This window comes from Pseudoliparis swirei, chromosome 8, assembly GCF_029220125.1.
Source record: "Pseudoliparis swirei isolate HS2019 ecotype Mariana Trench chromosome 8, NWPU_hadal_v1, whole genome shotgun sequence".
Classification (NCBI taxonomy): Eukaryota; Metazoa; Chordata; class Actinopteri; order Perciformes; family Liparidae; genus Pseudoliparis; species Pseudoliparis swirei.
Window position 1 is genome coordinate 4,207,459 of NC_079395.1, and position 14,304 is coordinate 4,221,762.

General features: G+C 44.1%; 2 protein-coding genes across 2 annotated transcripts; both read left to right on the plus strand.

Moving 5' to 3' along the window:
* The first annotated feature begins 8,908 nt into the window (after positions 1 to 8,908).
* Positions 8,909 to 11,045, plus strand: LOC130198124 (E3 ubiquitin/ISG15 ligase TRIM25-like). The gene has a single exon (XM_056421213.1). The coding sequence runs from the start codon at positions 9,075 to 9,077 to the stop codon at positions 10,515 to 10,517; it is 1,443 nt and encodes a 480-aa protein (XP_056277188.1). The 5' UTR covers positions 8,909 to 9,074; the 3' UTR covers positions 10,518 to 11,045.
* A 575-nt stretch (positions 11,046 to 11,620) lies between these two features.
* Positions 11,621 to 14,056, plus strand: LOC130198013 (E3 ubiquitin/ISG15 ligase TRIM25-like). Its single transcript, XM_056421047.1, has one exon. It carries the CDS (start codon positions 12,182 to 12,184, stop codon positions 13,532 to 13,534), a length of 1,353 nt encoding a protein of 450 aa, XP_056277022.1. The 5' UTR covers positions 11,621 to 12,181; the 3' UTR covers positions 13,535 to 14,056.
* Positions 14,057 to 14,304: the final 248 nt, after the last annotated feature.

The following is a 14,304-nucleotide window of genomic DNA, read 5'->3' on the forward strand; positions in this document are numbered from 1 at the left end:
GCTGAACTTGGAGAAGAGACTGGCGAGCACCAGCCCAAACTCTGCGACAACGTCTGATCATGGCATGTGCCGATGGAACCATCACCTCTTCCTCGTTGTTAGGGAAAAGTGGAGGCTGGAAACCATTGACACAATGGAATGGAGAGAGACCTGTGGCCGCCGTAGGAAGGGTATTGTGGGCAACCTCGACCCATGTGAGGTGGTCACTCCAGGTGGTCTGGTTCCGGGAGACGAGACAACGTAGCGTAGTCTCTAGTTCTTGGTTCAGACGCTCCGACTGTCCATTTGACTGAGGGTGATATCCTGATGACAGGCTGACGGTGGCACCTATGAGTCGACAAAACTCTTTCCAGAAAGCGGAAATGAATTGTGGACCCCTGTCGGAAACAATGTCATTAGGGAATCCATGGATCCGGAATATGTGATTCATCATGACCTCTGCGGTGACTTTGGCAGAGGGAAGCTTGGTCAATGGGATGAAGTGAGCCATCTTTGAAAATCGATCAACCACTGTTAGAACCGTAGTCTTGCCTCTGGATGAAGGAAATCCTGTCACAAAATCCATCGAAATGTGTGACCAAGGACGTTGGGAATCGGCAGCGGCTGGAGCAAGCCCATCTTAACTTGAGATGAGGTCTTATTACACGCACACACCGGACAAGCCGCTACATACTCGGCCACATTTTTCTTCATGGATGGCCACCAGAAACGTTGTTGAATCCTGAACATTGTTCTTGCTACTCCCGGATGGCACGAAAGCACAGATGAGTGAGCCCAGTGGATGACCTTGGAGTGAAGAGCCTCAGGAACAAACAGCAGATTGTTGGGACACTCGCTAGGTGCTGGATTCATGACATTTGCCTCTTTAACGTCTGACTCCACTTGCCAGGAAAAGGCTCCGATCACACGGTTAAGTGGAAGGATGGTCTTGGGCTCTACCGCAAGTGGTTCGGGATCGTAAAGACGAGACAAAGCATCGGGTTTTTGATTCTGAGACCCGGGACCCAGAGATAAAGTATTTGTAAGTACTTTATTTTTCAGTTCTGCAGTGAGCAAATGAAAGCGCTCACGTAGTGAGGGATCAAAAACTTTTCAAGAGCACAAAATACCCTGACCTGATCATGGCAAAAGACAAGACGAACTGACAAGGAACACTGGGAGACAGGGGAATTTAAGCACATGGTAACAAGACACAGGTGGGACCAATCAGGGGCGGGGCTGACACTGATGAGCATAGGAGACAGGTGGGATGACAGGTGAAAACAATCAGGAAGCCTGGAATGAGAGAAAGCGAACATAAATGACCTGAACCTCTCTAGCATATCTGTCGGTGCACAACAGTGTGTGCGTGTGCGCGCGCACACATATGTGTATGATGTGGCTCTTTGCGGTGACACAGTAAAAAATGTGGCTCTTAGTCTCTGACTGGTTGGCCACCCCTGTCTTACATGAATGCTCTTAAACTAATCCCCCAACCAATCCGACCAACGCAGACACCAATTCTAGCCAATCAGAGGCAGAGTAAGGCGGGTCATACCTTCCCCAGCCAATCCAACCAACGCAAGCAACAATTACTAGCCAATCAGAGGAAGAGTAGGGGGGTTCAGACCTTCCCCAACCAATCTGACTAACGCGGGCAACAATTATCAGCCAATCAGAGGCAGAGTAAGGCGGGTCACATCATTGCGGCAGTACCGTCACCCCACCGCTAGGGTTCTGTGTTTACCTCCAGCTGGACTCCATCCACAGCCTGGAGACAAACTAATGTGAGCCACCTCGCCCCTCAATCCTTTGCGGATTTCCTGCAGCAGCCGCCGCCGCCACCGTGTCGGTGACACAGTAAAGACAAAAGGTGAGCTCCTTCTTCTTTGGAGGGCGAGGGGCGGCACGCGCTGCCTCAGTTACAGCACCTGCTAGCTCGCTAGCTAGCTAGCTAAGTGTTAGCTTAGCCGTGAACATGGCGCCCTCCTCCAAAACAAAACGAGCAGGGAGCCCCCAGGTCGTTAGCGTCGTGTGGCGGCGGACGGAACAACCGCCAGCGTGTCGCTCTGGTGGTACATTTCACCCAGGTGAGCCGACAGGTGAGCTACGTGACGGCTTGAGCTGGCGGCGCTTTTGGTTTCGGCCGTTAGCTTAGCATGCTAAGCGTGCTGGCCTTCCACAACCGACTCTTTGTTGGAACGAATCTACGAGGTGGGCATTAACGTGACGGGTGACACCGAGTTGCGTACGTGTGGGTCACGTGGGGGTGGGGGGCGACTTGTCGTCTCACCGTTTGGCCCCGGAGCATTTTTTGCTCGCAAACCCCGCGTCTTTACTAATTGGCTCCGGTGTCGCACACTTTGCCTAATTGATTTGGGAAGCACGCGGATGCGCGAGCTCAGAGGAGAGGCAGAGGGCTGCTGTGCGTGCGTGCAGGCACAGGTGGCCGGAGTGGCTCCCATTGCTGCTCTGTTGTGACGTCAGTGCTCCCTGGGTCTCTCGCTGTGTGACGATTATGAACCAAAGACATGTGGACCCACTCACCTGAACTTTAAATGTCACGGCACCTTTTTTCTTTTTTTAATTGATCTTTTTTTATTATCCTAGAGCATTGTTGCATTACATGCGACTGCAATGGATTCATTAAACACACCCAGAATTCTGTCTGAAAAGTGTTTTTTTGTAATTGCTATCATTATTTTGGTTGTCACAGTCTTCCCAATGTGTGCTTTATTTTCCTAGCATCATCTTATAACGTGTTAATAACTGTATTTTTCACCATTAATTATACCAATTAAAAAAATCTAATAGATAGTTGATTCGGTCATATTTAGGCCTAAAGGAATTTACTGATTGTGCATAACATGTAACTTTAATGTACATTTGTGTCCCTATAACCAGGCTCAGAAAGAGCAAAATAATGAATTAAATACTATGTTGACAGATTATGCCACAACAATCCAAACTAATAAACCTTCACGTCTACATTCCTTGACGGGATACGTCGGCGTTCCCCGCCGGTTTTGTGTTGATGGTCTAATTTAACAACAAAGATGTTTCTTACGTGTTTTTCCTCCTTCGCCTTGAACCACACTTTGTACTTGAAGGAGAAACGTGTGCAGATGAAACATCCCCCCCCCCCCTGACATCTGTCGCAGCCTCTCCTCACACAAAGTGCACTAAAGCGAAGCCTCCTCCTTGGCATTAAATGTGCTCCGGCGTTATTACGGTCTAGCTTTTGGCTGCGATTTATGAAAGTGACATCTTAAGTTTCACGGATGGTTCAGAGGAGGACCTCATCAAAGTGGATTTAAAGATATTCGGGGAAGGCCAGGTCTGTGAACCACATTTAAGAGGCAGTCAGTATTATATTTTTAAAAAAAGGACCTTTCAAGGGCTCCTAAGAGTTTCCTTTGTCCCATTCCCGTTTCTGAGCGGCAAACTGTATTCTCTCTACTGGCCACCAGGGGGCGACTCCTCCGGTTGTATAGAAGTTTCTGAGAAAATGAGTCTACATCTCTTGATTTATTCCCTCCATTAAACATTGTGAACATGAGTGTATGTCTTAATCTCTAGTTTAAAGTCATTAATATAGCATAAAGTTCATTCAGTGAATATAGAGTAATCCAAGATGGCTTCAAAGCATCGGTCCACGTAGTTTAACCTATTTTTTGTGGCTATTTGCTGTATTTTTCAAAAGAAACTTCTTGAAAGCCAAAACCAACATAATTTTCAGCAGTTTTATGATCTTTTTTTATTTTTGGAGTGCTTGTATTTTGCTTAATTTTTCACTTGAGATGCAGAAGGTTGATTAATCTACTGCAGGAGGTTTTATTCCTGTTGGATAACTCTTCAATGCTTGATTTACAGGTCACTGTATTACTTACCCATGCTCTAATCTTAAATTGTCCCTGATTTATTTACTTATTTAATACCGTCAAAGATGAGTTAATTCATTAAAAAAATTAAAGTGTTAATTTAAGTCCATTTTGACAACTTTTTATCACTTTCGTTGGACTTCTTTGGTGTCTAAATATTCCACAAGTATAACGACCCACAATTATCCTAAAATATCTCCTTTGTCTGCCCGTTCATCCTTTACATCGCCGTCCACTCGTCTCCTCCCTCCTTCTCTCCCCGCTCTATTAAAATTCTGATAAATCTCATTACCCGTCCTCCCCTTCCGAGGTATCGCGTCTCATCAGTTACCCTCCATGTTTCTCTATAAAGTGGTATTAAATCTCCACCCCTCCTCTGCGTCTGCAGGCAGTGGACCTGAACAAGAAAGGCAAAGACACCAAACACCCCATGTACAAACGGCTGATCCACACGGCGCTGGAGGTCTCGAACATCCACGAGGTAACGTTGCGCAACTCTCACCGTCACTCACAGGCCAACCCCTCCATTTATTCATTTATTTATTTATTTAGTTAGTCAAATCGTGATTTTTTTTTTTTACGATTGACCTTGCTGATTGCTGCTGCCACAAATCCCATGTTTGATTTTAGACACACACACACACACACACTTAGTTTAACAAGTTTAGAGAAAGACTTTCTAAAACTTTCAATTGTAAAAGATTCTCAGGCTCATTCTGGAGTATTAAGACGTTTTTTTAAAATCTCATAATATTGAAATAATGTTTAAACCTGGTCTACTGGATGAAAAAAAGAGTTCAGAAAGATATGGAAGAAAAAGATGCTTCTTGTAACTCCAGAAGTTCCCCGTTGTAGATTTCTGAACATTGAATACGAGTTCGTCCCGGTAAAGCCTCTGAGGTATCGGCCGGGGTCAGTGGTCAGTGTCGGCTCAGACCTGTGAGTGTTTGTTGAGACGGCCCTCTGCCGGACCTCTGCATGTCGGCCAACAAACACACAAACAAACTACACACACAAACAACACACACGCACAAACGACACACACGCACAGCATGTGAATAGACTTCTTTGTACTTGCATTTATATATATACCAGGCATGAGAATCCCTCACCTTTCGGCGAAATTCGCCGTTTTGAAACCAAAATAGGTGACTGACGTGAATCGTGTAGATCCGAAGAGTTTTTGTTTTGGGGGAGGGGGTCAATTGGCCGGCCGGCGTTTATGAGATTGGAGTGGGACACGGAGAAAATGTGGAGTGGTGCTTTTCGCAATAGAACATCTTTGATGGGCACGTGTCGCGTCTCGGCCAATCAGCGTCAAGATGTTTTCAGCGTTTGGTGGTTTAGGTTAGCTTGAATGTTAGCCCGCTATCTGCTGCTGTCGCGCTGCACGGTGTAGCGATCCTAACAAAGTACCCGTACGTTAAGAGCGATGTGATTTAGCATATTTTTTGTATCGATACTTCATTAAAAAAGCGATCAGAGCGCACGCGCTGCTCCGTGTCGAGCTGTCTGCGCACGCTACGCAGCGAGTGCCGTTAAGTGGCGGAATTTTCGGCTTTAAAAATTAAAAAAGATGCCAGAAGTGAAATGTTTAAGTTCAGTCTGTAAAGTTCTGTTACTGTAACTCTCCAGCTGCTCATCCTGATGAACTCTGTATCATCTGGTCAGATACAGACTAACAGTCTCATAGTGATAATCAATGCTATGATGGCTCCATGTAGTTTCATTAATATCTTGTAGGCTAATACTAATAATACTGCCATTTGTTAAGTGTTGAAAAGTTGGTAAAAGTGAACCATACAGATATTTTATTTATTACTATTATAGATAAATATACCAGGATTGTATTTATGGTACTGTTTTATGGTATTGTATCAGTATCATGATATTTATGGCAGGTATGGCATAGATTAGAACATACGTGTCAAACTCGTGGCCCGCGGGCCAAATGTGGCCCGCCACGTCATTTTATGTGACGGCATTCTTGTGTCCTTAAGATTCACTTGTTGGTTCATAATTGACTGTAAAAGGGAATATGACTAAATAGTTGTGTTGTGCATACTGTGATATTCTGAACACTCAGGTTCAAACTGCAACATCTTTTCATGAAATACATTTGAGAAGTTAAAAATATCCCTCGATTTAGGTCTCAGCTTGTCATTCAGGGGTGATAGTGCGTCCCAAAGCCAGACCAGTGGAGAACCACTGCCCAAACCAGTGGAGAACTACTGCCCCAGACCAGTGGAGAACCACTGCCCAGACCAGTGGAGAACCACTGCCCAGACCAGTGGAGAACCACTACCCAGACCAGTAGAGAACCACTACCCAGACCAGTAGAGAACCACCTGTCTCAACTGTGAAAAAGCTTTTAACAAAGTTAATGTAATAATGTTTGTTTGATCTTTGATAAAGTAATGTGGGTTAAAATAAATAGAATTAAATTAAATAGATGTATTGTATAATATTAAATACATTTGCATATATAGTTATACATTTATATAAGTACACCTAAATAAACAAACAAATGCAAAGACAGTTATTTAACAATATGTTCTGGAGTAGTTAGAATTATACCGTGTTAGTGACAACCGGCCCTTTGAGGGCAGCCATGAGGCGGATGTGGCCCTCGGTGAAAATGAGTTTGACACCCCTGGATTAGAAGATCGTGACAACCAGGTAGAGGCAGAACAGACTCAAGGAACAGACTCGAGGCTCAGCAGAGCTCAAGACTTGAAGACTTGTTCACGCCCAAAAAAAAAGGAAGTTGGTTCATGAATAACTATATTATATACAATATTACTATTATTATAGGCCCCACTGACTTGGTGTCAGAATGGAGGAACTATAGATTATTATACAACGTCCAACATCGATGTTCGTGGAAGTCACCAGCACCCCGCGCGCCTATCCTTCTCACCTTTTTCACCCCTGACCCGTTTTCATGCCTGATATATATATAAAATAAAAACGTCCTTGTCTGTTCATGTCCCCCCTCCAGATGAGACCTGGGTGGGCGTCTACACGCTGAAGGACTGCTACCCGGTGCAGGAGACCTACGCCAAGAACAGCAGCGTCATCACCTCCACCCGCTTCTTCGACCTCCACCTGGGCATCAGCGACCCCGACGTCTTCACGCCGCCCGCCACCTGCCAGTCAGCTCGGCCCGAGAGGATGGCCGAGTCCCACTGCTGAGGCCTCGCCGGCCCGAGACGCTCACTCCCTTGTTCACTCATCGACTACTTCCTAAATAACAGACGCACAATAGTTCACTCGCTGTGAGATTTCAGGCACTTAATCATAATTTTTGCGTCGCTGCTTGTGTAACTTGTGTAACTTTTTAGCATCTTTGAAATCGCAAGCCGCAACCAGTTGATTTTTATACATTTTCGAGCGACATGGCTGACGAACAGCAAACCGTTGGGTTTCAGAGAAGCGTTGTGACTCCGTGCCGACGTGTGTGTTGCTCATTTCTTTGCTCGCCACAGGCAGTTTTGATATGAATTGCAAATATTCCATCGAACACGCGAAGTGCCTCATCAACACGAGTGGACGAGATAATAAAAGCAAATCAAAGACGGTTGGGTTTTTAGTTTCATTCTGGATTCAGTCATGTTTTCTCAGACACAGTGATATTTAAAATATTAACTCGCATTGGAGTTGTTTCTTCTATTTGAACAATAAAGGGACCGACTGAAAACTAGTACAAATTGATGCATTTGCCTTTTGAAGGGTTCTATTTAACACTTTAACTCTAAATGCAGGTGAAACTGATCCCTAAAGCATTACTTGATCCCAGAGCCTGACAGACATTCAAACAATTTATTTAAACAGCCATGAGCTGTCTCCCCTGAAAGTGACAGTGAGGAACTTTTATCTGGTCTCGGTTTAGTCCTGATATGACCTCCATCAGTAAACGAGTCCATGCGGAATTAAAGGACTTTATCAAATAAGTACAATTATTTTAGACTTTCATCACTTATACAGCAGTGACGCATTCATATATTATTCTGCTGTATTTTTTACAATTATTTTTATCATTAAAAAATGTTGATCAAACTGTATTTTAGGGAAGAATAAGAAGAGATAATTCTGAAAACTGTTGAGCCGTCTCCAAAACAAATTATTCTACCTTCTGAAAGTAATCAGTCCCTCAAACTGCTCCTCTTACTGGAATGAATTAAAGGACTATTCCTTATTGAATAATACTTTTTGGTTAAGAAGGTTCCTAACGAAGTAAAATGACCCGGAAGTATATAAGTGCATCTTCTTATGATCAGAATATAATCTACATTACAACAAAGAGTATTATGGGTTAGTGATAGATCGTATTTAATTCAGCATGTTTGAAACTGAACACAGAGAGAGTTTAGAAGCTTTGTACTTTGTGACAACCCCTTGGCTTCACTTTTATATTCCTTCTTTCATTTTTATTCCTGCTTCGTCCATTTATTAATCGAACCAGCTTGTTAATGTTGTTAATAAAGTTTTGGAAAAAAGAAAATCGCCCGACGCTGGGTTGCGAAAGCCAATCAGTGTTGAGATGCTCCCGCGTCATCACTGACGTCATGCCGTTGGTGATGCTAATGCTGCTACTCTAGTAGCGCTAAAAGCGGCAGTTATCCAGACGTAGTCCGTGAAAGTCACCGAGTTGTGTGAGCCTCCGGGTGATGTTATGAACCCAAACACGAGGGTGTTGAATGTTCCGACGTTTGTGGGATGTCCACAACAACTATAGAGCAGACATAGTGGTTAATTCTTCCACGGTGGCTAGCGAAAATGATAACTGTTTTTACAGTTAAACCACACCCCTTTCCGGCTCAAATGAAGCTAATTATTCACAAATAAAATACATACGACAACGCTTTACTCGCTTTTTGGTCCGAACGCAGCTTCAGCAAACGAACGAAGTATCTAAGACACGCTTTTTTGTAGTCCATCTCCTGAACATTGTAGTTTTACCGCCGCGGACTGACGTCACTAACGTCCGCCGGCCGTCGCCTCATAACTACGTAGTCGCATGCTCGAAACAACGCGGGTTTCTTTTCCAAACTCCTCGTGATTTCTTCTTCCCAGCTTTTCCTTTTTTTTCTTCTTTTTCTGTGGACGTTTTACACTGAGGTCAAGGAAAAGTGATTAAGACTAGGAGTTAGGAGGTAACCGGTAAGTTTTGGACTATTTGACGCCAGCCAGTCGTTATTTTTGAGCGATAGAATGGCGCAAAAAGGAGTTCAGCTGGACCGGGAGACCTTCTCTTGTTGCATCTGTCTGGATCTCCTGAAGGATCCGGTGACTATTCCCTGTGGACACAGCTACTGCATGAACTGTATTAAAACCCACTGGAATAAAGAGGATGTAAAGAAACTGTACAGCTGCCCTCAGTGTAGGCAGGACTTCACACCGAGGCCTGTCCTGGGGAAGAGCACCATGTTGGCAGATTTAGTGGAGGAGCTGAAGAAGACTGGACTCCAAGCTGCTCCTGCTGATCACTGCTATGCTGGACCTGAAGATGTGGCCTGTGATGTCTGCACTGGGAAGAGACTGAAGGCCTTTAAGTCCTGTCTGGTATGTCTGGCTTCTTACTGTAAGAAACATCTTCAGCCTCATTATGACTCGCCAACATTTAAGAAACACAAGCTGGTGGACCCCTCCAACAAGCTCCAGGAGAGCATCTGCTCTCGTCACAATGAGGTGATGAAGCTCTTTTGCCGTACTGATCAGCAGTGTATCTGTTATCTCTGCTTCAAGTATGAACACAAAGGCCACAACACAGTCTTAGCTGTAGCAGAAAGGACCAAGAGGCAGAAAAAGCTGGAGGGGAGTCGACTAAACATCTACCAGAGAATCCTGAACAGGGAGAAAGACCTGAAGCTGCTCCATCAGGAGGTGGAGGCCATCAACTTCTCTGCTGATGAAACAGTGGAGCACAGTGAGAAGAGCTTCACTGAGCTGATCCGTCTCATGCAGAAAAGAAGATCTGATGTGAAGCAGCAGGTCAGATCCCAGCAGAGAACTGAAGTGAGTGGAGTCAAAAGGCTTCAGGAGAAGCTGGAGCAGGAGATCACTGAGCTGAAGAAGAGCGACGCTGAGCTGGAGAAGATCTCACAGTCAGAGGATCTCAACCAGTTTCTACTCAACTACCTCTCACTGTCACCCCTCAGTGAGTCCAGAGACTCATCCAGCATCGACCTCCGTCCTCTGAGATACTTTGAGGACGTGACAGACGCCGTTTTAGAAATCAGAGATGAACTACTGGAATTCATGGAAGAGGAATGGCCAAACGTCTCACTGGCGTTGAGAGGAGTGGACGCTTCACGATCGTCTCCAATGGCAGAGGTCAAGACCAAGAAATCTAAATCAAGGAAAAAACGTCAGCCTCGTGATGGAAATGGTTGGAGTCAGCATCGAGATGGAAATGATAGGAGTCAGCCTCGTGATGGAAATGGTTGGAGTCAGCATCGAGATGGAAATGGTTGGAGTCAGCATCGTGATGGAAATGATAGGAGTCAGCCTCGTGATGGAAATGGTTGGAGTCAGCATCGTGATGGAAATGATAGGAGTCAGCCTCGTGATGGAAATGGTTGGAGTCAGCCTCGTGATGGAAATGGTTGCAGACAGCCTTATTCTGATGAAGAAGATTGGAGTGACTGGTCCTGAGTTGTAAACCAAAGTAGACAGTCATTTGAGGGTTAAACTGTGAAACTCATTTAGTCTCCATGTTTGTGTCTGAGAGCTGATTGTTGAGGCGTTTCTTCGCTGCACTGAGATCAGCTGTCAGTCAAACATTCTGGCTGCTACTTCAACATCTTCTCGAGTTGTTCTGTACATGTTTGAGTTCCTGTAGGTGGCGCTCTTTCCAGTGTCTGTTTATCCATGGAGGCTCTCATGATGACGTTTGTTATCATTTTGTTGAGTTTGATACCATTGTAATCTTCACCGAGCTCTAAATGTCTGATTTAATATTTCTGTTGATGCTTTTGTACTGTTGTTTCTCTTCCGATGCATGTTTATGAAGAGAGAAACTCATCATCTTTAACGTGGCTGAGTCTCAGGTCACACTGATTGTGTGGATGAAGTGAATCTGTCCTTGGAATCATTGATCAAGAGTCATTTCACAGACTTTACTGATGTGTGTGAGAACAAACTGAATGTTTACATGATGAATAAATAAATATGAAAAAAGTATTTTCCTCTTGTCTTTATTTCAGCATTTAATACAAAGCAAATGTATAAAATAAGCACAAACAAGTTTCATCACAGAAATGAGCAGTTTGATATCACTTGTTGCTTTTTACAACCAAGAGTTTGTCTACAAATAATTTATCACACACTCTTAAAAACTAATCAAATAATCAGAATAATTCATGTTTGGGTCTGTAGAGGATTTGTTGATTCCTGACACATCCGAATTTAAGAAGCCAAAGACACTTAAACTAACACCCTCAGAGGCTCTGCCTCACCTGCCTCCCCTGACCGCATGTCCCTGAGTTTGACTGAGGGTTAAGATTCATAACTTAATATTTTTAATGGTGTGTATATAAATATATATATATATATATATACATAATTCAAAATAAAATAATTATATTTAAAGAATAATTAAAAAACAGGGTTGTCATTGTTTTTGACTAACAAATAATGTACAGTGAATAATTAGAGTAAACTCAGGAGCAAGAACAGCTGATGTGGTGACGTCATCAAGTAAGCTGCTGTTCCAATCGCAGAAAGACCGTCCTCCCGTCCTCCGGAGTCTGGACTCCCAAGTCCAGACTCCAAAAGAACACAAGTCTGTACTCAGTGTACTTTGAATTGAGAAACGCCGACAGCTTCAGCACACGGACGAAGTATCTAAGGCGCGCTTTTTTGTCGTCAACATTTTAGTTTTAACCGCCGCGGACTGACGTCACTAACGTCCGCTGGCCGTCGCCTCATAACTACTGTGATATTTACGTGTGTGTACTGACATTTAATTGTCTAAGTAAAACACTCGGTACTCGTGTGATCGTATACGGCGCAGTATGCGTCCATCTTTATTACTCTTATCTGAATGACATCATCAACAAGCGACACTTCCTTGAACCGGAAGTCAAGATACTACAACTGCGTAGTTTGGTGAAAGTGGAGTCGCATGCTCGAAACAACGCGGTTTACTTTTCCAAACTCCTCGTGATTTCACCTTCCCAGTTTTTCTTTTTTTTCTTCTTCTTCTGTAGACGTTTTTCACAGAGGTCAAGGAAAAGTGATTAAGACTAGGAGTTAGGAGGTAACCGCTAAGTTTTGGACTATTTGACGCCAGCCAGTCGTTATTTTTGAGCGATAAAATGGCGCAGAAAGGAGTTCAGCTGGACCGGGAGACCTTCTCTTGTTGCATCTGTCTGGATCTCCTGAAGCATCCGGTGACTATTCCCTGTGGACACAACTACTGCATGAACTGTATTAAAACCCACTGGGATAAAGAGGAGGAGAAGAAACTGTACAGCTGCCCTCAGTGTAGGCAGGACTTCACACCGAGGCCTGTCCTGGTGAAGAACACCATGTTGGCAGATCTAGTGGAAGAGATGAAGAAGACTGGACTCCAAGATGCTCCTGCTGATCACTGCTATGCTGGAGCTGAAGATGTGGCCTGTGATGTCTGCACTGGGAGGAGACTGAAGGCCTTCAAGTCCTGTCTGGTGTGTCTGGCTTCTTACTGTAAGAAACATCTTCAGCCTCATTATGACTCGCCAACATTTAAGAAACACAAGCTGGTGGACCCCTCCAACAAGCTCCAGGAGAACATCTGCTCTCGTCACAATGAGGTGATGAAGATGTTCTGCCGTACTGATCAGCAGTGTATCTGTTATCTCTGCTCTGTGGATGAACACAAAGGCCACGACACAGTCTCAGCTGAAGCAGAAAGGACCGAGAGGCAGAGAGAGCTGGAGGTGAGTCGACTAAACATCTACCAGAGAATCCTGAACAGAGAGAAAGACCTGAAGCTGCTCCATCAGGAGGTGGAGGACATCAACGTCTCTGCTGATGAAACAGTGGAGTACAGTGAGAAGAGCTTCACTGAGCTGATCCGTCTCATGGAGAAAAGAAGATCTGAATTGGAGCAGCAGGTCAGATCCCAGCAGAAAACTGAATTGAGTGAAGTTAAAGAGCTTCAGGAGAAGCTGGAGCAGGAGATCACTGAGCTGAAGAAGAGCGACGCTGAGCTGAAGAAGATCTCACAGACAGAGGATCTCAACCAGTTTCTACACAACTACCCCTCACTGTCACCCCTCAGTGAGTCCACAGACTCATCCAGCATCAACCCCCATCCTCGGAGGCACTTTGAGGACGTGACAGACGCCGTTTCAGAAGTCAGAGATAAACTACTGGACGTCATGGAAGAGGAATGGCGATACGTCTCACTGGCATTGAGAGGTGTGGACGATTCACTATCGCCTCCAATGGCAGAGGTCAAGGCCGAGGCCAGGGCTGGATTCTTAACGGATTCACAGGGAAGGACAGTGGATCCAAACGCATGGCGGACAGTATTAGGTGGGGGAAAAAAATCTAAATCAAGGAAAAAACGTCAGTCTTATGTTGTACATGATTGGAGTCAGATTTGTGAAGAAGATGATTGGAGTCAGCCTTGTGTTCATGAAGGAGTTTGGAGTCAGCAAGAAGATTGGAATGACTGGTCCTGAGTTTTGTAAACCAAAATAGACAGCAGTCATTTGAGGGTTAAACTCATTTAGTCTCCATGTTTGTCTGAGAGCTGATTGTTGAGGCGATTTTTCGCTGCACTGAGATCAGCTGTCAGTCAAACATTCTGGCTGCTACTTCAACATCTTCTCGAGTTGTTCTGTACATGTTTGAGTTCCTGTAGGTGGCGCTCTTTCCAGTGTCTGTTTATCCATGGAGGCTCTCATGATGACGTTTGTTATCATTTTGTTGAGTTTGATAACATTGTAGTCTTCGCCGAGCTCTAAATGTCTGATTTAATATTTCTGTTGATGCTTTTCTACTGTTGTTTCTCTTCCGATGCACGTTTATGAAGAGAGAAACTCATCATCTTTAACATGGCTGAGTCTCAGGTCCTCTGATTGTGTGGATGAAGTGAATCTGTCCTTGGGATCATTGATCAAGAGTCATTTCACAGACTTTACCGATGTGTGTGAGAACAAACTGAATGTTTACATGATGAATAAACAAATATGAAAAAAGTATTTTCCTCTTGTCTTTATTTCAGCATTTAATACAAAGCAAATGTATAAAATAAGCACAAAAAAGTTTCTTCACAAACATCTTCGTCACAGAGAAATGAGCAGTTTGATATCACTTGTTGCTTTTTACAACCAAGCGTTTGTCAACAAATAATTTATCACACTCTTAAAAACTAATATAATAATAATCTTTCATGTTTGGGTCTGTCGAGGATTTGTTGATTCCTGACATCAGAATTTAAGAAGTCAAA